This window comes from Phasianus colchicus, chromosome 33, assembly GCF_987193195.1.
Source record: "Phasianus colchicus chromosome 33, bPhaCol1.hap1.1, whole genome shotgun sequence".
In the NCBI taxonomy this organism is placed as follows: domain Eukaryota; kingdom Metazoa; phylum Chordata; class Aves; order Galliformes; family Phasianidae; genus Phasianus; species Phasianus colchicus.
The window spans coordinates 1,576,808-1,600,000 of record NC_143468.1 but is presented as its reverse complement, the minus strand read 5'-3'; the positions used below and the strand labels follow the sequence as shown (position 1 = coordinate 1,600,000).

Genomic DNA, 23,193 nt, shown 5'->3' with positions numbered 1-23,193 from the left:
GCGGAGCTCAGCCCGCCTTCAGTCGCACCCCCCCCCCGCATTCCTGCTGTCCCCCCCCGCCCCCCCGCAGCCCTTTATATTTGGGGGGGGGGGCTCAGCACTCTTGCAGAAGCGGGGCTGAACCTCCCGCCCCATCCTGCCGTGGTCACCCGACAACAAACAGCCGCCCCCCCCCTTCTCCCTTTCCCCCCCCCATCCCGAAACCCAGCCGCAGCCGCAGGCACGCACCACACCCAGCTGCACCCCCGCGCAGGCGCTGCGCCCACGGGGGGGGGGGGCACACGGCTGGGAGGGGGGGGGGCGCCGCCAGGGGGGGTGGGGGGGGGCGATTCCAAGGAGGGGGGATCTGGGATCTGATTGCAGGGGGGCGGTTCTGTTTCTGGGGAGGGGGGGGGGTCCTGACTCCAGGGGGGGCCGTTTGCTTCTGTGGGGTCTCAAGGGGAGGAGCTCTATGGGTGCCCCCCCCCCCCCCATCTGGGAGGGATGGAAGGCGGCGCGGAGCCCCCACTTCGTGCCTCAGTTTCCTTCCTTTATTCTGGGAGACCCTGCAGCGCCTCTCCCCTCTCCTCTCCCCCATTTCGGGTGCAGGCGGGGCTGTGGGGGGGGGGCAGCCCCATAGGGGTTAATATGGAACCGCTGGAATCACCCCCCCCCCAATCACATCACCAGCACAGCCCTTGGGGCGCCAATAGGACCCCCCCCCCCCCCAGCACCCGGCCCCAAATGGGATTCGGCAGCCCCCAACCCCAATGCTGCAGTGCCAGCGGGGCCGGGTGTGAGTCCCACACGGGTGTGCTCACACACACACACACACCCCGCCCTGCACACCCCCACATTTCCACACCCTCCCACATCACACACACACACACAACCGGTTTCCACACCCCCCCCCACGTCACGATAGACGGGGGCCCCGGTCACACGCACACACACTCAGCCTCACACTCAGTGTCACACTCAGTGTCACACTCAGCCTCACACTCAGCCCGTATCTGTCACTCTCACACTCACGCCTGGCACAGACCCCACGCACACAGCACTCACACAGCCTGAGGGTGACACACACGCACACACACACACACACACACACACCCCAGCTCACAATCACGCACGCGCACAGCCCCGTCGTGCACACGCAGCCCTTCCACACGCAGTCACAGCCCTCAGCAGCTCACACGCGCCGTGTCACACTGTCACACTGTCACACTGTCACACTGTCACACGCACGTAACCGACACACGGACACACCAACCGACCGACACGCAAAATCACGGCCCCTCACACCCGCTCACACTCACCGACATCCCTCACTCACACTCACATTCTCACACTCACGCTCTCACGCTCTGCCCCCCCCCCCCCTCCATCCCCCCCCCGCACTGACTCACCCCGCCCCGCCCCAGCTCTGAATCACGGCCCCGGGCGGCCCCGCGGGCCCGGGCGGCCCCGCACCAACGCGACGGGACGGGACGGGTCCCGCTACGACCCCCCCCCCCGGGGGGCCGACCCTCCCCTCCAGCCCCCCACCCCGCACAGCCGAACCTCGAACCCGCTCTGCTCGGAGCCCGTCAGCGCGACCCGCACCGCCCGGGTCTCGAACCCGCGGCACAAAAGCCTCGACCCCGCGCTGCCCCGACCCCGCGCTGCCCCGACCCCGCACAGTTCCGACCCCGCACGGCACCAAAACCCCGACGCCCCGCAGCCCCGACCCGGCACGGCACGGACCCCGCGCAGCTCCGCCGCGGCACCAAAGCCCAGAACCGCACAGCCGCGACCCCGCACGGCCCCGACCCCGCACAGCCGCGACCCCGCACGGCCCCGACCCCGCACAGCCGCACGCCGCCCCCCGCCCCGCTCCCTCCTCCCGGCTCTCGAACCGGCGGCGCTCCGACCCCCCGCGGCGCCGCCCGCCCGCCCCGCTGCCGTTTCCCGGTCCGGACGCGGTACGCACCGTGCGGGGCGGCGCCGGGCCAGACGCACGGCAGAGCCCCGCAGCGCGGCCCGTAGCGCGGCCCGCAGCCCGGCCCGCAGCCCGCCTTGCGCAGCGCGCACGCCCCGCGGTTGGTCACGTCGTGCAGCCGCCGCGGGGTCGCCGGAGCCTCCACGCAGTCGTACATCGTCCCCGGCGCCCACCGGAGCCACGCGGTGCGGGACGGCCCCGCGGCGGCTGCGGCCCCAACCGGGCACGGCCCCGCCACGGCGGAGCCGCGGAGAGAACCGCCCCGGGGTGGGGGGGGAGGGGGAGGAGGGGCGGGGAGATGGGGACGTGGGGGGGTGGGGACCGGGAGGGGGCGGGGGGCTGAGCGGGGGGCGGGGGCTGAAGGGAGCGGGGAGGGGAGGGGGGGGGGGGAAGCGGGGTGTACGGACACGGGACATACGGACACGGGACATACGGACGTGGGGGCGTACGGACGTGGGGACACACAGGGACATACGGACATGGGGTTGTACCGACATGGGGACACACAGGGACATACGGACGTGGGGGCGTACGGACATGGGGACATATGGACATGAGGACATACGGACACGGGACATACGGACCTGGGGACATACGGACATGGAGACATATGGATATGGGGACATACAGACACGGGGACACACCGACATGGGGACATAAAGACATGGGGACATATGGACATGGGGACATACGGACATGGGGACGTATGGATATGGGGACATACAGACATGGGGACATACAGACATGAGGACATACGGACATGGGGACATACGGACATGGGGACGTATGGATATGGGGACATACAGACATGGGGACATACAGACATGAGGACATACGGACATGGGGACATACAGACATGAGGACATACGGACATGGGGGCGTATGGACATGGGGACGTACAGACGTGGGGACATACGGACATGGGGACATACAGACATGAGGACGGGGCCATACGAGGACAAAGGGACGCGGGGACACGCAGGGACACGGGGATGGGGAGAGGAGGTGCGGGAACAGGTCCTGGAACGGGAGGACAGAGGGATGGACGGACAGAGGGACTGGGTGCAGCAACACGGCCACGGGGGACACGGGGTGGGACACAGGGATGTGGGGGCACGGATGGGGGGGGCACGGTGTGGGACAAAGCCCTGGGGACACGGGGACATGGCAGACACGGCGTGACACGTCTGTGGGACACGGGGGACGTGCAATGGGGTCGTAAGGGGAGGACAGCGAAAAGGACCACGGACACGTTGTGCCACAGGGACACACGGACACAGGAGGGCACGGATGCTGCGCGTCCTCCGCGTGTCCCCGTGCGCTGGGTGGCTTCGTATGTCATTGCATGTCATTGTATGACGTCGTGTGACATCACATGACGTCGCACGCCGTGGCACAGCTCCACGTGACGTCGCACGGCGCCGGGATGTCACACGGATTTCTGCAGCCCCCGCGGTTTTGCACGGCTTTGCACGGTTCCGTGCGGCGTTGCACACCACGGCCCAGCCGTGCACGCCGCGGCCGTCACACGCTTTTGCACAGCGTGGCACGCCTGTGCACACCCCCAGCCCCCGGGGCGTGGCGGGATGGGGGGGGGTGGGGGGGGGTTGTGCTGGGGCCCCGCTGCTGCAGCACAGAACAAAGCCCCCATTGAGCACAGGCGTTTCCACCCCAATTTTTTTCCATGATCGCATTCCCCCCCCTCACTCCTCCCACCCCCCGCTTGGGGAAGGGGGGGGGGGGGCAGGGATGGGCACCACATGTGTGCCTCACACACGCGTGTGTACAGGGCTGCGGGAAGCGAGGCGCACGCCTGCACGGGGCCGGTGCTCTGCTTGCACATGTGTGTGCCCGGCTGACACGCGTCCCCTGTGCCACCCCCCCCCCCGTGCCCCCCCTCCCCCCCCTTCCTATGGCTCCTGTACCCCACCTATGGCTCCGCTTCTCCTATGCCTCCATTTCTGGGTGCCTCCCGTCCCCCGTGTGCCCCATGCCCCCGTATCTGCAGTGTTTCTTCTGTCCCCGTGCCCCCAGTGGGGTCCCCATGTCCCTCCATGTCCCCACGTCTTTCTGTGTCCCGATGTCCTTGCATGTCCCCATGTCCTTCCATGTCCCCACATCTCTCCGTCTCCCCATGTCCTTCCATGTCCTTCCATGTCCCCATCTCCTGTGTCCCCATGTCCCTCCATGTCCCCATGTCTCTCTGTGTCCCCATGTCCCTCCATGTCCCCATGTCCTTCCATGTCCCCATGTCTCTCCATGTCCCCATCTCCTGTGTCCCCATGTCCCTCCATGTCCCCCTGTCTCTCCGTGTCCCCATGTCCTTCCATGTCCCCATCTCCTGTGTCCCCATGTCTCTCTGTGTCCCCATGTCCCTCCATGTCCCCATGTCCCTCCATGTCCCCATCTCCTGTGTCCCCAATACACCTCAGGTCCCCACAGCCCTTCCCATCCCCCCACATCCCCCTATGTACCCCCGTGTCCCCACATCTCCATGACCCCACACTTTCCTGCCCCCCCCCCCCCCATCCCGCTCCCCCCTCCCAGGGGCGCCCCGCGGGTGGGGGTCACACGAGGACGATGATGGGGAGGCGGAAGGGATGAGGAGGGGGTGGGGACAGCAGCCTCCCTCCCCGGCCGCGTGCACGCGTGGGCACACCCACGTGAACCCCCCCCCCCCCCCCGGCTGAGCCCCCCCCCTGAGCCGGCTTTGGGCTATAAATACATAAATACCGGAGGGGGCACGCGGGGGGGGGGCAGCACCATGGGGCTGGCGTGGCACGGGCAGCGGCTGCACAACCCCCCCTGTCCGCTGTGTGCTCCCCCGGGGGTCCCTCCCTGCTGCCCCCCCCCTTGCTGCCCCCCCCCTTGCTGCCCCCCCCCATATTGTCCCCCCCCTTGCTGCCACCCCCCATGTTGCCCCTCCTCCTGCTGCCCCCCCCCTTGCTGCCACCCCCCATATTGCCCCCCTCCCTGTTGTTCCCCCCCGTTCTGTCACCCCCCATACTGTGCTCCCCCCTATTGTCCCCCCCCCTGCTGCCACCCCCCGGGTCCCCTCCCCTGCTGCCCCCCCCCCTGCCGTCCCCCTCCCTGCTGCCCCCCCCCACCCTCTCACCCCCCCTGCTGCCCCCCCTGCGGCTGCTGCCCCCCTCCCTGCGGTCGCCCCCTCTGCTGCCCTTCTCCCTGTGCCCCCCAACCCCGTCCCGCCCCCCCGTGCTGTTCCCCCTCAGAGCGCTGCCCCCTGTGCCCCCCCTGCTGCCCCCCCCCGCCCCGCCGCCACCGGCCCAGCATTAAGTGACGCCCCCCCCGGCAGGTGAGTGAGGGAAACTGAGGCACGGCGTGGAGCGGGGGGGGGGGGGATTGGGGCATTTGCACCAGGGCGGGCGGGCAGTTGCAGCAAAGCGTTTGTCCCCAGGGGAGGGCAAATGCATGAGGGCAGTTGCGCAGCGCCGCGCGAGGCGTTTGCCCCAGGTTGGGGTATTTGCACGAGGAGCGGGGCAATTGCACGGCGCCGGGCGGGGCCGAACGCGTGGCCCCCCCGTCACGTCACGTGACGCGCACCAAGATGGCGGCGCCCGTGACGGCGCCCGGCGGAAGCGGAAGTGGGGGTGTGGAGGCGGCGGTGCGCGCCGTCGCTTCCCCCAACTGAGGGGCAGGTGGGGATCGGGCGGTGTGGGGGCCTGTGAGGGGATGGGGGGGGGTCTGTGAGGCGCTATGGGGGCTGTGAGGAGATTGGGGGGTCTAGGGGGGCTTTGTGAGGCGCTATGGGGGCTGTGGGAGGATGGGGAGCATGTGGGGGGGCTCTGTGAGGCTCCATGGGGGCTGTGAGGGTCTTGGGGGGGCTCTGTGAGTCTCTATGGGGGCTGTTGGAGGATGGGGGGCATCTGTGAGGCGCTATGAGGCTCTGGGAGTGGATGGGGGAGGGTCTGGGGGGGCTCTGTGAGGCTCTATGGGGGCTGTGAGGGGATGGGGGGGTCTGGGGGGGTTCTGTGAGGCTCTATGGGGGCTGTGAGGGGATGGGGGGTTCTGTGAGGCTCTATGAGGGCTGTGAGGGGATAGGGGAGTCTAGGGGGCTCTAGGGGGGCTGTGAGGAGATGGGGGGGTCTGGGGGGTTTCTTTGAGGCTCTATGGGGGCTGTGAGGGTCTGGGGGGGCTCTGTGAGGCTCTATGGGGGCTGTGAAGGGATGGGAAGGGATTTGTGAGTCTCTATGGGGGCTGCGAGGGGATGGGGGGGATCTGGGAGGGTTTCTGTGAGGCTCTAGGGGGGTTGTGAGGGGATGGGGGGGATCTGGGGGGGCTCTGTGAGGCTCTATGGGGGCTGTGAGGGGATAGGGAGTCTGGGGGGGGCTCTGTGGGGCTCTGAGGGGATGGGGGGGATCTGGGGGGGGGCTCTGTGAGGCGCTATGGGGGTTTGGGGGATCGCTGTGGGGCTGTGGTGAGGCCTGCGGGGTGCTGGGGGGGTTCTGGGCGGCTCTGTGAGATGCTGTGGGTGCGGGGGGGTCTCTGTGGGGCTGCAGGGGGGATCTGTGGTGTGCTTTGGGAGTTCTGGGCCACTCTGTGGGGTTCCAAAGGGAGACCTGTGGGTCTGTGTGGTGCTGTGGGGCCGTATATGGCACTGAGGGGGTGAGGAGTGTCTGTGGGGACAGGGTGGGCCGTGTGGGAACCAGGGCTGTGGGAGCAGCCCGTCTGTAGGGCCGGGCTGGGGTCGGTGTGTGGGGCTGGGGGTCAGGGAGGGGGCCGAGTTGGGATCACAGTGAGGGGGATATATAGGGAGCAGGTCAGGAATCTGTGCAGGGGATGTAGGGCTGAGCGGGGCATCAGGGAGGGGGACGCACGCTGTGGCCTCAAGTTGCACCAGGGTAAGTTTGGGTTGGATATCAGGAAACATTTCCCAGGGTTGCTAAGCACTGCAATGGGCTCCACGGGGAGGCAGTGGGGTCGCCTTCCCCGGATGCGTTTAAAATCCGCCTGGATGCGGTGCTCAGGGATGCAGTTTAGCAGAGGGCCGTTAGTTTAGGGTAGCGTGGTTAAGTCCCGGTTGGACTCGATGATCTTTAAAGCCTTTCCCAAGCTGATTCTGCACACAGAGCAGATGTGGGGTCAGCGAGGGGAACATGGAGGGCATTGGGGATCAGTGCCGCGGGTCAGGGCCAGGCAGCTGTGGGTGAGCTGTGGGGTCTCTGTGGGCACTGCGGAGCCCCCAGTGCTGCCCCATCCCCGTCCCCTCTCCCCGCTGACCCCCACCATCTCCCGCAGCCCCCGGGATGCCCGGCCCCACGCCATGCTGCTCGCCGCCTACGCCTCCCTCGCCGCGCTGCTGGCGGCCGCGCTGTGCCTGGAGCTGTTCTCCCGCCGCCAACCCGGCCCCGCCGCCAACCCGGCCTTCGCCCGCTTCCAGCACCGCTTCCTGCGTGCCTACCTGCCCGCGCTGGCGGCCGACTGGCTGCAGGGCCCCTACCTCTACAAGCTGTACCGCCACTACCGCTTCGTGGAGGGGCAGATCGCCATCCTCTACGTCTGCGGCTTCGCCTCGGCCGTGCTGCTCGGCCCCCCCGCCGCCTCGCTGGTGGACCGCCTGGGCCGGCGCGCGTCCTGCGTGCTGTTCTCGCTGAGCTGCGCTGCGTGCTGCCTCACCAAGCTGTCCCGGGACTACCTGGTGCTGGCGGCCGGGCGCGTGCTGGGCGGGCTGGCCACCGCGCTGCTCTTCTCCGCCTTCGAAGCGTGGTACGTCCACGAGCACGTGGAGCGGCACGACTTCCCCGCAGAGTGGCTGGCCGGCACCTTCGCGCGGGCGGCTTTCTGGAACAACGTGCTGGCCGTGGGGGCCGGCGTGGTGGCCACCGCCTTGGCCGAGTGGCTGGGGCTGGGCCCGGTGGCCCCGTTCGTGGCGGCCATCCCGCTGCTGGCGCTGGTGGCCATGCTGGTGCTCAAGGACTGGGAGGAGAACCGCGGGCCGCCGCGCGCGCTGGCCAAGACGTGCGGGGATGGGCTGCGCTGCCTGCTGGCTGACGGCCGCGTGCTGCTGCTGGGCACCGTGCAGGCGCTGTTCGAGAGCGTCGTCTACATCTTCGTCTTCCTCTGGACGCCGGTGCTGGACCCGCACGGGCCGCCGCTGGGCATCGTCTTCTCCAGCTTCATGGCGGCCAGCATGCTGGGCTCGGCGCTGCAGCGCGTGGCCGTGTCCGCTCGGTACCGCCTGCAGCCCGTGCACCTGCTGGCGCTGGCCGTGCTGCTGGCCTTCCTCTCGCTCTTCATGCTCACCTTTTCCACCGGGCCTGGGCAGGAGAACCCGGCCGAATCCTTCCTCGCCTTCCTGCTGCTGGAGCTGGCCTGCGGGCTCTATTTCCCCTCCATGGGTTTCCTTCGACGCAAAGTGATCCCTGAGAAGGAGCGTGCCGGCGTGCTGCATTGGTTCCGCGTGCCGCTCAACCTGCTGGCCTGCCTGGGGCTGCTGCTGCTGCACGGCAGCGACCACCGCAGCGGCACGCGCAGCATCTTCGCCCTCTGCGCCGCGCTGATGCTGCTGGCGCTGCTCGCCGTCGGCCGCCTCTTCACTGTCGGCCGTCACGACCCGGAGCTGCGGCTGCCGCCCCCCCAGGGACCCCCCGAGAGCCCCGAGCTGTGAGGGTGGTGGTGGTGGTGATGGTGGTGGGTGGGGGGGAGGTGGTCCCCGGAGTGCTGGGAGGCAGGGACACAATGGGACGAGTGACCCCTGGGCACCTTTGCAGCTGTCTCTGCTTTGTAAAGAAAATAAAGCATTTCTGTAGATCCCCCACCTTTTATTTGGGGGGGGGGGGGGCAGTGGGGTGACTTCTGCTGTTTGGCAGCACGCTTCCACACCGTGCTCAGCACCTCCTGGGGAGCTGCAACTCCCAGACCCCTGATGAGCGCCCATGTGCAGGGTGGGTGTCCCCCTGCTTCCTGGGGCCACCCGCGCCCCTCCTGCCCCCCTGGCTGTTTGCTGGGGGGGTCAATGACCTCGGGGCAGTGCAAACGTCACTCATATCAGAGAATCACAGAATGGTTGGGTTGGAAGGGAGCTCAAGGATCACGAAGCTCCAACCCCACAAAGCCACCAACCTCCACGTTTCACAGCAGCCCAGGCTGCCCAGGGCCCCATCCAACCTGGCCTCCAACACCTCAGGGATGGACGGGGCATCACAGCCTCTCTGGGCAGCTGTTCCAGCACCTCACCGCTCTCACAGCAAACAACTTCCCCTGACATCCAGCTGAAATCCGCCCTCCCTCAATTCAAACCATTTCCCCTCGCCCTGCTGTTATCTGCCCTTTCCAAGAGTTGATAAACTCATCACTGCCCAAAGCGCCGGGCGCTCCGTTGTGTGAGGTCCCCCCAACCCAGGGGGTGAGGAGTGGGAACAGAGGAGTCCTGCGGGCCCTGAAAGGGGAGTCTGAGGTCCTTGCAGGCCCTCCGGGGGGGTTCTGCAGCCCCACGATGTCACAGCCCCACACGGTGCCAGAAGGGAGTGCAGAGCCCCACGGCTGCGCTCCAGCCATCACCCGCTGCAGGGACTCCCATGGGACCCCTCAGAGACCCTCTCACTCCCCTGGACCCCCTCTGGTCCCCTCAGAACCCCACTAGGACCCCCTCAGGACCCCAGAATGGTCCCCTCCAGATCCCACTGGGACCCTCTGCACTGCTGGACATCGCTTGGTGACCTCAACAGCAACGCTTCCCCACGCCGTGCTCCGCAGCTCCAGAAACACCACAACGTGTGAAACAAATACGAATTTACTGCTCTGTTACTGTTGTCTGCATAAAACGACCCCCAAAAAACCGGCGCATTCCTGCCCACCCCACCTCAATCCCACCCCGTTCCTATTTCCACTGCTACCCCCATCCCATCCCGATCTCATCCCAATCCCACCTCCATCCCATTCCTATTCTCACCCTCATTCCATCTCAATCTCATCCCAATCCCACCCCCATCCCATCCTGTTCCTATTCTCACCCCCATCCCATCCCGGTCTCATCCCAATCTTACCCCCATCCCATCCCATTCCTGTTCTCACCCCCATCCCATCCCATCCCGATCTCATCCCAATGCCACCCCCATCCCATTTCCTACTTTCACCCCCATCCCATCTCGGTCTCATCCCAATGCCACCCCCATCCTGTTCCTATTCTCATCCCAATGCCACCCCCATCCCATCCCGTTCCTATTCTCACCCCCATCCCATCCCATCCCGGTCTCATTGCAATGCCACCCCCATCCCATTCCTACTCTCACCCCCATCCCATCCCGGTCTCACCCCATCCCACCCCCACCCCCGCCCTACAGCTGCTCCAGCAGAGCGAACACCTCGGGGTCGAGCTGCGCCGGGCTCAGGCAGTCGCGCAGGTGGGCGGCCGTGGCCGCAGCCCCCGCCCTCTGCCGCCACTCACGCAGCATCTCGAAGCCGCACAGCGCGGTGCGGTGCGGGTTGTTCTCGCGGATCTGCTCCAGGCGGCAGCGCCGCAGCCCCAGGCACAGCACGCCCACTTCCTGCCACTCGTGGCCCAGCAGCTGTGCCACCCGCAGCAGGTCCCGCTCCGACAGCAGCCGCCCGCCGCCTGGGGAGACGCGCGGGGACGTCAGGATGGACGCCGGGGGGACGCGGTGCTCGGCCCCCCCGCGTCCGAAAGCGTCCTCACCGCATCCCGCCGGCTCCGTGACGGCGTCCGGAGAGCCGCCGGCGACGTCCCGAGGGTCACCCGCTTCCCGAGAGCCGCTCCCGGCAACCTGCGGGACACCGCCGGCGCCTCAGGGACCGCCGTCGGCGGCGCCTCGAGGGCCGCCGCTTTCATCCCGAGCGCCGCCGAACGGCGCCGCCGAGGGCGTCCTCAGCAGCACCCACCTCTCCGGGAACGGCGGCGGCCGCGTCCTCGCCGGGCAGGCGGAACCGCGCGATGAGGTCGCGGCGCGGCAGGAGGCGGAGGATCGCGGCGACCACGTGCAGCGCCCGGCCCGGGAAATGCTGCAGCAGCATCGCGCACAGCTCGGGCCGCGTGGCCGGCTGCAGCCGCGACAGAGGCAGCCGCTCCTCCAGGAAGTACTTGAAGGCCTGGAACTGCTCCTCCGACAGCGCCCGCTGCACCTCCAGCAGCACCTCGCGCTCCGTGGCGGCCGCGGGGCCGAGCTGCGGGCTCGGGTCGCCCATCGCCACGCCTCCAACCCGGGATGCTCGCCCGGCGCTGCGACCGCGGGGAGGGCGAGGGCTTCACCCGGCGCCACGCGCTGCCTCTGCCCGCGGGATCCCCGCTCCTCCCGGTGTCCCCCGCCGCCCCCCGCGGGGCCGCGCTTCCGCCGGCCGGGCGGGGCGGGGCCGCGAGTTTCCCGCCGCTCTCAGCCAGTGGTTACCATGGCGCCGGGGGCGGGGCTTTGTGGAAGTGGGCGTGGCTTGGCGGGGATGCGGCTTGTGATTGGAAGGCAGGGTGCTGCCTCGGGGCGGGGCTTGGGAGGGGGCGTGGCTTCCCGCTGGACGTGGGCGTGGCTTTGGCGTGTGGGCGTGGCTTAGTGGGGCGGGGTTTGTGATTGGAAGGCAGGGTGCTGCCTCGGGGCGGGGCTTGGGAGGGGGCGTGGGTTTCCGCTGTTTGTGGGCGTGGCTTGGCGTGCGGGCGGGGTTTGTGATTGGAAGGCAGGGCGCTGCCTTGGGGCGGGGCTTGGGAGGGGAACGTGGCTTTCCGCTGTTTGTGGGCGTGGCTTGGCGTGTGGGCGTGGCTTGCGGCTGAGCGCGGTCCTGGAGGTGAGGAGTCGCGGCCGCGGAGCAGAGGGGGAAAATCCCGTCCTGCCGCTCCGTCTGCTGGTGCAGCCGGATCACAGAGCCACGGGGCGGTCGGGATGCAAGGTCGCAGACTGAAGTCCTTGAAGGTCGCAGAACCGTAGGCTGTCTGGGATGGAAGGGGCCTTAAAGCCCGTCGGCCTCCAGCGATGGAGCCTCGTGGCCCTACAGGCGTTTTGCTGTGTCCCCGCCCTACTCTGTAGTGGCCCCGGTCACCAGCCGAGTTCCGCCGTTCGGGGGTCCCCCACTACCCCCCCGAGGTCCCCCCGTGACCCCATTGCAGAGCGCAGTGCCCCCTTCCGCCGCCAGGGGGCGCGTTCCCCCCGCCGAGCGTGGTCACGTGTTCCCCCTCCGTCGCTCACGCCCTCTTTCGGCCCCGCCGCCCTCGATTGGCTTATCCCGACGTCCATCGGATGAGGAACGCCGCGATTGGCGGAGACGCGGCGGCGGGGCCGGAAGAGGTGGGGCAGAGGAGGCGGAAGTGCGGTGCGAAGTCCCGGATGTGAGTGGGGCGGCGGGGCCGGGGGCGGCCGCAGCTGCAGCGGAGTCCATGGCGGCGGCGGCGGCGGTGATGATGGTGAGCGTGGTGGGGAGGGGGGTGGTGGTGGTGGTGGTGGTTGATGATGATGGTGGTGGTGGTGGTGGTGGTGGTGAAGGTGGTGGTGATGATGACAGTGATAATGATGATGGTGATGGTGGTGATGATGGTGGTGGTGGTGATGATGGTAGTGAGGGGAACAGGAACACTTGGGTGGGGGGCGAGCAGAGCCATGGGGTGATTTGGGGTGGGGTGCGGGGCGCTGCGCAGCGGGAGGCCGCAGGGATTTGCAGCAGCCGTGGGCACCCAGAGGGGAACGTGTGGCTGCTGGGGGGGCTGAAGTGCCATAGGAGATGAGGGGCTTCCAGCGGGAATCACAGAATCGCAGGGGCTGGAAGGGAGATCGTTGGGTCCAACCCCCGCCAAAGCAGTTGGTGCCCAGGCGGGTCTGGAACATCTGCAGAGGAGGAGCCTCCACCACCTCCGTGGGCAGCTGTGCCAGAGCTCCGTCACTCACCCAAAGAATCCTTGTGCACGTTTGTGCAGAACTTCCCGTGCTGCGGTTTCTGGCCGTTTCCCCTCGTCCTGTCCCCACACACTGCTGAAAACAGCCTGGCCTCGCCGCTCTGCCCCCCACACCTCAGTATTTACAGACCTGGGTCAGGCCCCCTCTCAGTCTCCTTTTCTCAAGGCCCAGCAGCCCCATTTCGCTCAGCCTTTTTCCATAGCGGAGATGCTCCAGGCCTTCACCATCTTTGCCGCCCTCCGCTGGACTCCTTCCAAGAGATCCCAGTCTTTTTTTGTACTGGGGAGCCCAAAACTGGGCACAGTACCCCAGATGAGGCAGAGCACAGAGGGAGGATCACCTCCCTCGACCTGCTGGCCACGCTCTTTTCAATACACCCCAAAATGCCGTTGGCCTTTTTGGCCACACACTGCTGGGCTGTGGCCAACCTGTCGTCCACCCCTCCCCGCAGAGCTCCCCTCCAGCAGCTCAGCCCCCAACCTGTACCGGTGCAGCAATTATTCCTCCCTAAGTGCAAAACTTACACTTGAACGGCACAGCGAAGGAGAGTTCGGGGCACGGGGGGGGGATGTGGGGTGGGCTTCGTTCTGCCGCGTGGCTGCGGGGGGGTTTGGGGCAGGATATCCCAGCTGGGGGGGGGCTGACGTGCTGCCCCACAGGTGGGCGGGCGCCATGGATGATCTGCGCCTGCATTACCGCTTCCTGAGCTGGCGGCGGCGGATCCGGGAGATCCGGGAGGTTCGCGCCGTGCGCTACCAGGAGCGCAGCAAACACGTGCTGGTGGATGGCGACACGCTCAGGTAGGGGGGTGTATTTTGAGGGGGGGTGGGGGGCTGTGAGGTGACCTGAAGTGACACGTGGCTGTGTGTGCGTCTGTGTGTCCGTGTCTGTCCAGTTACCACGGCGACTCGGGGGAGGTGGGCTGCTATGTGGCGCCGCGGCCGCTGACCCGGGACAACAACTATTTTGAGGTGAGGAGGGGCCCCGGGGGTCCCTGTCCTCACCTGGGGGTCCGCAGCCCTTTTGGGACCCTGTCCTCATTTCAGATCCCTGTTATCATGGGATCCCCGTCTTCACTGCCGGTCCCAACCTTTGTTGGGATCCTTGGTGTCACCGGGGCTCCCCGCTCCTCTTGGTGTCCCCGTCCCCAATGGCGGCTCTTATCGTCACTTAGGGTCCCCATCACCACGAGGTGCCCCTGTCCCTTTGTCCCTTTCACGCCCTGTCCCCTGCTGCCCCCACCTCACGCCGTACCCCCGTCCCACTCGCAGTGTCCCCATTTCCCCACAGGTGTCCATCGTGGACAGCGGGGTGCGGGGTGCCATCGCGGTGGGTTTGGTGCCGCAGCACTACAGCCTGGAGCACCCCCCCGGCTGGCTGCCCGGCTCGGTGGCGTACCACGCCGATGACGGCAAGTGAGTGAGCTGTGGGGGGGCTGAGGGAGGGGCGCAGGGACGCCGTGCGATTGTGGGCCCCCTCCCCTCTCGTCCTCCGCCCCCCAGGCTGTACAGCGGCCGCGCCAAGGGGCGGCAGTTCGGCACCAAGTGCAGCTCCGGCGATCGCATCGGCTGCGGCATCGAGCGCGTCTCCTTCGAGGTGCAGACGGCGCAGGTCTTCTTCACCAAGAACGGGAAAAGGGTGAGAAGCCCCCCCTGCCCCCCTGGACCCCCATCCGCAGCTGCATCCCAGACCTCCAGCGCTGTTCTCCCTCCCTACCGCCTCCCCCCCGGAGACCCCCGTCCCACCCTTCATCCCTGCGACCCCCAGCACCGCCCCTCTGCCCCCTCCCCTCATCCTCCCTGACCCCCAGCGCCGTGTCCCCCCCCAGGTGGGCTGCTCGGCCATGCCGCTGTCCCCCGAGGGGCTGTTCCCGGCCGTGGGGCTGCACTCGCTGGGGGAGGAGGTTCGGCTGCACCTCCGTGCTGCGCTGGAGGACGACAGCGCCATGATGGTGGACAGCCACGAGGAGGAGTGGGGCCGCCTGCACGACGTGCGAGCCTGCGGCACGGTGAGAGCCCCACACCCGGCCCCATAGGGAAGCGTGCCTGGCCCCACAGTTCTCAGCCCTGGGGCAGAGCATTCCTGACCCCTATCTGTGGGAGTTGTGGGGATGCTCCCTCCTTTTAGGTTCTTGGGTTGGACTTGGATGGACTTGGACTTAGGTTCTTGTGGTTGGACTGGATGATCTTATAGGTCTTTTCCAACCTTTGTGATTCTGTGATTCTTCCTGCTCCCCTCCCACCGAACTCATCGCTCTCTTTGCACTCCGTCCCCTCTCCCCCTCTCCCCCCCCCACCCTCGGACCCCCTTCTCCCCCCCAGTTGCTGGAGTACGTGGGGAAGGGGAAGAGCATCGTGGACGTGGGGCTGGCGCAGGCGCGGCGCCCGCTCAGCACCCGCAGCCATTACTTCGAGGTGGAGATCGTGGACCCGGGCGAGAAGTGCTACATTGCACTGGGGCTGGCACGCAAGGTAGGGGGGCTGGGGAGGCTGGGGGGGGGGTCCCACTGTGTGCCCCCCCCCTCAACCACCCAGCATGCAGCCTGACGGCCGTTGTCCTCTCCTAGGATTACCCCAAAAACCGGCACCCCGGATGGAGCAGGGGATCGGTGGCGTACCATGCGGGTCAGTGCCCCCCCTGCCCCTGCACCAACTGGGGGTGGAAGGGGGGGGGATGTGGCACACGAGGGGGGGTCCCACAGCGTCACATGGGGGTCTGTGACTGTCACTCCCACAGATGATGGGAAGATCTTCCACGGCAGCGGGGTGGGGGACCCGTTTGGCCCCCGCTGCTACAAAGGGGACACGATGGGCTGCGGCATTATGTTCCCCCGCGACTACAGCCTGGACAGCGAAGGTGGGTGGGTGGGGGGAAGGGTGCTGGGACCCCACCCCCCCAGGGTGAGTTTGGGGTCACCCCCCCCCCCCTCATTTTGTGCCCCACCTCCTCCAGGGGACAGCGACGAGCCGTGTGACACTGCGCTGCCAGCACGGCGCGCGGTGCGCAACGTCACCTACGTGTCCCCTGAGGATGAGGAGGAGGAGGAAGAGGAGGAGGAGGAGGAGGAGGAAGAAGATGAGGGGGGGGGCACGGAGCAGGAGCGCGGCGGCACCAAAGTGGTGGTGAGTGTATCTGGGGGGGGGGGGTGTGAGCACATTCCTGTAATGATTTTTTGGTGGGGTGACATCGGTCACTAGGGTGCCCCCCCATCTGTGGGGTGTGGGGGGGGGGAAGTCACTGTGCCCCCCCCCCCCCCAGCCACACACTCTTCTTAAAGACACAGTGAGTTGGGGGGGGGCACAACCCCTTTTATTTTCCCGAGGTGGAAGAAGGGGGGGAGGGGGCACCGCATCCATCCCCATCGCACCGCCACCACCCCCATCCATGGGGCACAGTGCTGGGTTCTGGGTGCCCTCAGCCCCCCCCCTCAACATCCCGCCCCCCCCCCAGGTGTTCTTCACACGCAATGGGCAGATCATTGGCAAGAAGGAGGCGCGGGTGCCGCGGGGGGGTTATTTCCCCACCGTGGGGATGCTGAGCAGCGGTGAGAAGGTGAAGGTGGACCTGCACCCCCTCAGCGGGTAGGGGGGGGTGGGGGGGCTGTCCCCCACCTCCCCTCGCACTTTAATATTCCCCCCCCCTCCCCCAGCATGGTGGGATGCCCCCCTCCCCCACCTGCCTGCCACCCCCCCCCCCCAGCAAGGGGAGGGGGGGGACATTGTTATTGTCCTTATTCTGCTGAATGTAAAACACTCCTGAAGTGGGAGGGGGGGAGGGACAGCCTCTGCTGCCCCCCCCCCGTGGAGGAGGGAGGCTGTGCCCCCCCCCCCCCGTGTACCAGTGTACAGCTTTATGCCCCCCCCCTGCTATAAAACATCTCTATATTGGAACAGCCTGCAAAGACAGAGATTGCTTCTGTGCCCCCCCCGTGATGCTGCCCCCCCACCAGAGCAGTGGGTTGCCGCCCTCCCCACTGATAATGCTTGGGGGGGGCTTCCCCCCCCCCCCACGGGGCTTGCTCATGCAGGGGGGGCCACCCCCCCCCCCATAGGAGTGCTGTCCCCTCCCAACATAACACAGCTCCCATTTAAAGGTGCTGCCCCCCCCCCCCACGCAGGGACCTCGCCCAGTGTTCTGCATAGCGCGGGGCCCCCCCCCATCAGGCGCTGTTCCATTTGGAGGGGGGGGGGGGGGGTCGTTCAGCGGGGGGGGGCACGCAGCATCACCTTGGTGATGAAGCTGACGATGGCGCGCGCCGGCTGCTCGGGGTCCAGCTCAGCAAACAGGTGGCACGCGTTGCCCCCCGCCCCCCCCGCCTGTTTGGCCACGAACCCGAAGATCCTGGGGGGGGGCACACAGTGCTCGGGGGGGGGGAACAAAGCGAGGAGGGGGCTGCTTGGTGTCCTGTCCCCCCCCCCCCGTGCCCCCCCTGCTACTCACGTGGAGGTGGTGCCGTCTGCATTCGCCCACCTGTGTGCACAGAGCGGAGTTGGGCTGTGCCCCCCCCCCATGTCTGAACTGGGTGCCCCCCCCCTCCTTGGCACCCCCCCCCCCCCCAGGTTGTCACCTGCGGTCCTCGGGGTCCGTGCTGCAGAAGGTGACGCTGGCCACGGGGTAATGGCGGCGGAAGAACAGCCTGGGGGGGTGAGGGGGGGGGTGGGGGGGGGTCAGAATGGTGCGACTGGGGGGGGTGAGACCGCGTGTGGGGTGGCACCGGGATGTAGGGGGCTGGGGGGGGGGTTGGGGGGGGATGTGGGGCTGTATGGGGCTGGGGGGGGGCCTGCGGGGGCGGGTTGTGTAGGCTGTGTGAGGCATGGGGCTTTGGGGAGCTGGGGGGGGGCTAAGGGAGCTTGGGGGAGGCTGTTTAGGGCTATGGGGGGGCTTTATATGGGGCTGTGGGGGGTTGTGTAGGGCTGTGGGGCTGTGGGGGGGTCTGTGGGGGGGGCTTTATGGGCTGTGTGGGGCATGGGGCTTTGGGCAGCTGGGGGGGGCTGAGGGAGCTTGGGGGGGGGCTGTGTAGGGCTGTGGGGGGGATTTGTGTGGGGTTGTGGGGGGGCCTGGGGGGGCTGTGTGTGGCTGTGGCTGTGCGGCTGTATCTGGCTGTGTTGGCTGTATGCCTGTGTGTGGCTGTGTGGCTGTGGCTGTGTGTCTGTGCGGCTGTATGGCTGTATGGCTGTGTGTCTGCATGTCCTCGTGTGGCTGTGTGTGTCTGTGTGTCTGTACGTCCGTATGGCCGTGTCCGTGTGTCCCCACCTGCGCTGGCGGTCGGTCAGGGTGATGCCGCGCGCAGACACGTGGAAATGCGCGGTGCAGGGCGGGGGGGGCGGCGCTCCCAGCACGGCGTCCGCCGCCAGCGCCACCGCGCGGGGCCCCGTCAGCGCCTCCGTCCGCACCGAGCCCAGGTAGCGCACCGTGCAGCCTGCGGGACCGCGTCAGCCCCCCCGGCCCCGTGCCCCCCCGCCGACCCCCGGCCCGATGCCCCCCGTCGTACTGCACCCGTGTCCCAATGCCCCCCATCACCCCCCCTCCCACTCCGCCCCCATCCTCTCCCCATCCCATTGCCCCCCCCGTCCCACTGCCCCCCATCCCACTGCACCCCCATCCCAATGCCCCCCCCCACAACCTTCCCATCCCAATGCCCCCCCATCACCCCCCCGTACCACTGCACCCCTGTCCCAATGCCCCCCCCACGACCCTCCCATCCCAATGCCCCCCCCCACCCCGTCATCCCACTGCCCCCCATCACCCCCCATCACCCCCCATCCCACTGCACCCCCGTCCCAATGCCCCCCCCCACAACCCTCCCATCCCAATGCCCCCCCATCACCCCCCCTCCCACTGCGCCCCCATCCTCTCCCCATCCCATTGCCCCCCCCGTCCCACTGCCCCCCGTCGTATTTCACCCGTGTCCCAATGCCCCCCCCATCACCCCCCCCATCCCAGTTGCCCCCCCATCACCCCCCATCACCCCCCCGTCCCACTGCCCCCCATCCTGATGCCCCCCCCATCACTCCCCCATCCCACTGCCCCCCATCGTACTGCACCCCTGTCCCAATGCCCCCCCCACAACCCCCCCATCCCACTGCACCCCCATCCTCCCCCCATCCCACTGCCCCCCCATCCCGATGCCCCCCTGCAACCCCCCAAGTCCCGCCGACCCCCGTCCCGATCCCCCCATCCCACTGCACCCCCGTCCCAATGCCCCCCCCACGACCTTCCCATCCCAATGCCCCCCCCACCCCCTACCACCCCCCGCATCCCACTGCCTTCCCCATTCCACCAACCCCATCCAAGTGCCCCCCCATGACCCCCCCATCCCACTGCCCCCCCATTCCACCACCCCCACTACAATGCCCCCCCCATAGCCTCCACCATCCCACCAGCCCCATTGCAATGCAACCCCCATCCCACTGCCCCCCCATTCCACTGCCCCCCATCCCAATCCCCCCCCATTACTCCCACCATCCCACTGACCCCTGTCCCACCTCTCCCCATCCCACTGCCCCCCCCATCCCACCAGCCCCATTGCAATGCTCCCCCATGCCCCCCCCATCCCACCAGCCCCCATTCCAATCCCCCCCCCATGGTCCCCCCATCCCACTGCCCCCCATCTCACTGCCCCCCCCATCCCACCGCCCCCATTACAACGCCCCCCCATGCCCCCCCATCCCAATGCCCCCCACACCCCACTGCCCCCCATCCCACTGCTCCCCCCATCCCACCAGCCCCCATCCCAACCCCCCCCCATGACTGCCCTCATCCCACTGCCCCCCCGTCCCACCTCTCCCCATCCCACTGCCCCCCCATTCCACTGCCCCCATTGCAATGCCCCCCCATAGCACCCACCATCCCACCAGCCCCATTGCAATGCCCCCACCATGCCACCCCCATCCCACTGCCCCCCATCATCCCACTGCCCCCCATCCCACTGCCTCCCCCATCCCACCGCCCCCATTACAACGCCCCCCAAGGCCCCCCCCATCCCACTGCCCCCCCCACCCCACTGCCCCCCCCATCCCACCAGCCCCCATCCCAACCCCCCCCCCATGACTCCCCCCATCCCACTGCCCCCCATCCCACCGCCCCCATTACAACGCCCCCCCATGCCCCCCCATCCCAATGCCCCCCACACCCCACTGCCCCCCATCCCACTGCTCCCCCCATCCCACCAGCCCCCATCCCAACCCCCCCCCACGACTCCCCCCCATCCCAACGCCCTCCCCTAACTCCTCGCCCCCCCCCATTTAACCACCCCCCACCCCAATGCCCTCCCCAACTCACTTCCCATCTCCCCCCCCCGCTGCCCCCCACCTGCTCCCTGACGCAGCAGCTCAGCGGCGGTGCTGACGTTGGGGGTCCCGGCGCCCCCCCCCTCCTGCAGCGGGTCTGGAAGGGGCGCAGGGTGAGGCCGTGGTGGGGCAGCGGGTGCCCCCCCGGGGGGGGGGGGGGGTGTTTATGTGGGGGGGGGACACACACCGCTGCAGGGGATGCGCAGCACGCAGGGCAGCGACATGGGCCGGATGGAGTGCTGCAGCACCAGCGCGGGGAGGCTGCCTGGGGGGGGGCACAGCCATACGTACAGCCACGGACCCCCCCCCCGTGGGCCCCCCCGGGTCCCGCACCCATGGATCCCCCGCACGGAGCCCCCCCAGAAGAAGCCCTTCCTCCCCAGAATCCCCCATCACAGACTCAGCCCCCCTCCATGGACCCCCCACCCGTCTCCCCCAACACCCCCCCTCCCATCCAACCTCCATTCAACCCCCCCCCCCCCATGGACCCCCCCGTCTCCCCCAAGACCCCCCCTCCCATCTGACCTTCAATTAACCCCCCCCCATGGACCCCCCCGTCTCCCCCAAGACCCCCCCTCCCATCTGACCTTCAATTAACCCCCCCCCATGGACCCCCCCGTCTCTCCCAAGACCCCCCTTGCATCAGACTTCCAATCAACCCCCCCCAGCCCCCCATAGGCCCCCACACGGAGCCCCCAAGACCCCCCCTCCCATCCAACCTCCAATCAATCCCCCCCCCCCCATGAGCCCCCCCTCCCATCTGACCTCCAATCAACCCCCCCCATCAACCCCCCCCCCCCCATGGACCCCCCCGTCTCCCCCAAGACCCCCCTTGCATCAGACTTCCAATCAACCCCCCCCAGCCCCCCATAGGCCCCCACACGGAGCCCCCAAGACCCCCCCTCCCATCCAACCTCCAATCAATCCCCCCCCCCCATGAGCCCCCCCTCCCATCTGACCTTCAATCAACCCCCCCCCATGGACCCCCCCGTCTCCCCCAAGACCCCCCTCCCATCTGACCTCCAATCAACCCCCCCCATCAACCCCCCCCCCCCATGGGCCCCCCCTCCCATCTGACTTCCAATCAACCCCCCCCCCATGCACCCCCACCCGTCTCCCTCAAGGCCCCCCTCCCATCAGACCTCTGATCAACCCCCCCGCCATGGACCACCCCCCCCGTCTCCCCGAAGACCCCCCTCCCATCAGACTTGCAATCAACACCCCCCACCCCCCCCATGGAGCCCCCCGTCTCCCCAAAGCCCCCCCTCCCATCCGACCTCCTATCAACCCCCCCCATAGAACCCCCCCCTCCCCATGGACTCCCCCTTCCCATTCAAACTCCAATCAACCCCCCCCTATGGACCCCCACCTGTCTCCCCCAAGACCCCCCCTCCCATCAGACCTCTGATCAACCCCCCCCATGGACCCCCTCCGTCCCCCCCAAGACCCCCCCCCCCATCCAACCTCCAATCAACCCCCCCCCATGGAACCCCCCTTCATCCGACCTCCAATAAACCCCCCCCCCCATGGACCCCCACCCATCTCCCCCAAGACCCCCCCTCCCATCAGACTTCCAATCAACCCCCCCCCCCCATGGGCCCCCACACGGAGCCCCCAAGACCCCCCCCTCCCATCCAACCTCCAATCAATCCCCCCCCCCCCATGAACCCCCCCTCCCATCCAACCTCCAATCAACCCCCCCCCCCCAGACACCCCCACGCCGACCCCCTTCAGGACCCCCATCATTTTATAGAACGAATCCCCTCGGGTCGCCCCCCCCCTCCCCAGGACCCCCCCTCACCAAAGTGCGGTTCCTCCGCCCCCCCCCGGATTTTGACGCCCTGCGGTCCCGTCTCGATCAGGAAGTGGCGGACGAGCTGCTCGCGGGGGTCTCCTGGGGGGGCGAAATGGGGCGGGGGGGGGCATGAGAGGGGGGGGGGGGCAGTGGGGCAATAGAAGATCTATTGGGGGGTGTCCCAGTAACTTATTGGGGGGGGGTCGCAGTGATTTGTTGGTGCCATGGGGGAGGCTGTGATTTTTTGGGGGGGGGGGGACTTATGATTGGGGGCTGTGATTTGGGGGGGGGTCGCAGTGATTTGCTGGCACTATGGGGGAGGCTGTGATTTTTTTGGGGGGGGGGGCTTACGATTGAGGGCTGTGATTGATTTGGGGGGGGGGTCACAGTGATTTGTTGGTGCTGTGGGGGACGCTGTGATTTTTTTGGGGGGGGGGTCGTGGTGATTTGGTGCTGTGGGGGAGGCTGTGACTTTTTTTGGGGGGGGGCTTACGATTGAGGGCTGTGATTGATTTGGGGGGGGTCACAGCGATTCGGTGGGGCTGGGAGGGGGGGCTGCGGTGTAAAATACAGAGCGCTCTCAGCCATTTGGGGGGCGGTATCGTGGTATATCATGGGGGGGGGCTGCGATCTACACTTGGGGGGGGGGGTCCCAGTCACTTGGGGGGCAGCCCCATTTATTTGGTGGCAGTGTGGGGGGGGTCGCGTTGATTTCAGCCCTCCCGGCGTCCCGCCGTGGTTTGCGTTTATTTTGGGGGGGGGTCCCTGGCCGTACCTTTCCCTGTGGGGGGGCAGCCGGGGGGGGGCTGTGCCACGCGCAGCGCCAGGCCGTAGCCCCCCCTGAACGACGTGCTGTCACGGATGAGGAAAGCGCCCGGCTCGCAGTCCTTCAGCAGCGCCACGGCTGTGGGGGGGGGCACAGATCACGAGGGGGGGGGTCCCTAATTAACGCCCCCTCCCCTCATTACCCCCTCCCCGTTAATTAGCCCCCCCCCCCCCGTACCTTGCTCCCGTGACATCCCCGGTTTGTACCAGAACCTGGAGGTGTCCTGGGCGAACGTGGGGGGGTCCGCCGCAGCCTGGGGGTGGGGGGGGCGTGGGGGGGTCGTGCCCCCCCCTGGGGTTCTGTGCTTCTCGCGGGGGGGTCCCAAGGCGGGGGGGGCACAGTAAGAGGAGGGGGAGGGGAAGGAGGGGGGAGGGGGGGGCTCCTCGTGGGCGTGGTGCTGAGTGGGGGGGGCCTGGGGGCTGCCGGGCTCTGCGGGGGGGGGGGGGGCAGTAAGCCCCCGAGTGACCCCCCCCCACATC

At 68.1% G+C, this 23,193-nt stretch overlaps 5 protein-coding genes across 10 annotated transcripts in view; 2 read left to right on the top strand and 3 right to left on the bottom strand.

Moving 5' to 3' along the window:
• Nucleotides 1-2,206, bottom strand: part of RARG (retinoic acid receptor gamma) — a 13,156-nt gene extending 10,950 nt beyond the window's left edge. Inside the window, exon 1 of the mRNA XM_090128302.1 lies at nucleotides 1,952-2,206. Within this exon, the coding sequence (XP_089984428.1) occupies nucleotides 1,952-2,117 (166 nt within the window). The 5' untranslated portion in view covers nucleotides 2,118-2,206. The remainder of the gene's footprint in view (nucleotides 1-1,951) is intronic.
• A 3,131-nt stretch (nucleotides 2,207-5,337) lies between these two features.
• On the top strand, nucleotides 5,338-8,732 carry SLC61A1 (solute carrier family 61 member 1). Of its 2 annotated transcripts, none has more exons than XM_090128499.1 (2): nucleotides 5,338-5,616; nucleotides 7,217-8,732. In XM_090128499.1, the coding sequence occupies exons 1-2, from the start codon at nucleotides 5,390-5,392 to the stop codon at nucleotides 8,583-8,585; spliced, it is 1,596 nt and encodes a 531-aa protein (XP_089984625.1). In that variant the 5' UTR covers nucleotides 5,338-5,389; the 3' UTR covers nucleotides 8,586-8,732. The 2 variants fall into 2 exon arrangements, with proteins under 2 accessions (XP_089984625.1, XP_031465755.2); XM_031609895.2 differs by lacking the exon at nucleotides 5,338-5,616 and adding an exon at nucleotides 6,334-6,819.
• Nucleotides 8,733-9,692: 960 nt separating this feature from the next.
• Nucleotides 9,693-11,301, bottom strand: LOC116239716 (uncharacterized). 2 transcript variants are annotated; one of them, XR_016460828.1, is made up of 4 exons: nucleotides 10,817-11,301; nucleotides 10,614-10,701; nucleotides 9,903-10,532; nucleotides 9,693-9,846 (listed from the first exon to the last, which is right to left on the bottom strand). XR_016460828.1 is itself a non-coding variant. In XM_031609897.2 (3 exons), the coding sequence occupies exons 1-3, from the start codon at nucleotides 11,117-11,119 to the stop codon at nucleotides 10,255-10,257; spliced, it is 669 nt and encodes a 222-aa protein (XP_031465757.1). In that variant the 5' UTR covers nucleotides 11,120-11,301; the 3' UTR covers nucleotides 9,693-10,254. The 2 variants fall into 2 exon arrangements, 1 of the variants encoding a protein (XP_031465757.1); XM_031609897.2 differs by having other exon boundaries at nucleotides 9,693-10,532.
• Nucleotides 11,302-12,163: 862 nt separating this feature from the next.
• SPRYD3 (SPRY domain containing 3) lies at nucleotides 12,164-16,456 on the top strand. The gene is made up of 11 exons (XM_090128501.1): nucleotides 12,164-12,317; nucleotides 13,464-13,604; nucleotides 13,700-13,775; nucleotides 14,095-14,219; nucleotides 14,307-14,442; nucleotides 14,633-14,812; nucleotides 15,126-15,275; nucleotides 15,371-15,428; nucleotides 15,541-15,660; nucleotides 15,757-15,926; nucleotides 16,255-16,456. The coding sequence occupies exons 2-11, from the start codon at nucleotides 13,477-13,479 to the stop codon at nucleotides 16,387-16,389; spliced, it is 1,278 nt and encodes a 425-aa protein (XP_089984627.1). The 5' UTR covers nucleotides 12,164-12,317; nucleotides 13,464-13,476; the 3' UTR covers nucleotides 16,390-16,456.
• Nucleotides 16,457-16,543: 87 nt separating this feature from the next.
• Nucleotides 16,544-23,193, bottom strand: part of TNS2 (tensin 2) — a 31,132-nt gene continuing 24,482 nt past the window's right edge. For 3 of the 4 annotated variants that reach the window (XM_090128494.1, XM_090128497.1, XM_090128495.1), the window contains 6 exons: nucleotides 22,892-23,143; nucleotides 22,664-22,792; nucleotides 21,895-21,987; nucleotides 20,281-20,358; nucleotides 20,116-20,190; nucleotides 17,673-18,223 (listed from right to left, as the gene is read on the bottom strand). In XM_090128494.1, coding sequence (XP_089984620.1) covers nucleotides 17,688-18,223; nucleotides 20,116-20,190; nucleotides 20,281-20,358; nucleotides 21,895-21,987; nucleotides 22,664-22,792; nucleotides 22,892-23,143 — 1,163 coding nt within the window. In that variant the 3' untranslated portion in view covers nucleotides 17,673-17,687. Of the gene's footprint in view, nucleotides 17,146-17,244; nucleotides 17,275-17,371; nucleotides 17,441-17,672; nucleotides 18,224-20,115; nucleotides 20,191-20,280; nucleotides 20,359-21,894; nucleotides 21,988-22,663; nucleotides 22,793-22,891; nucleotides 23,144-23,193 lie in introns of those variants that run through there. The other variant, XM_090128496.1, reaches the window with a different exon arrangement.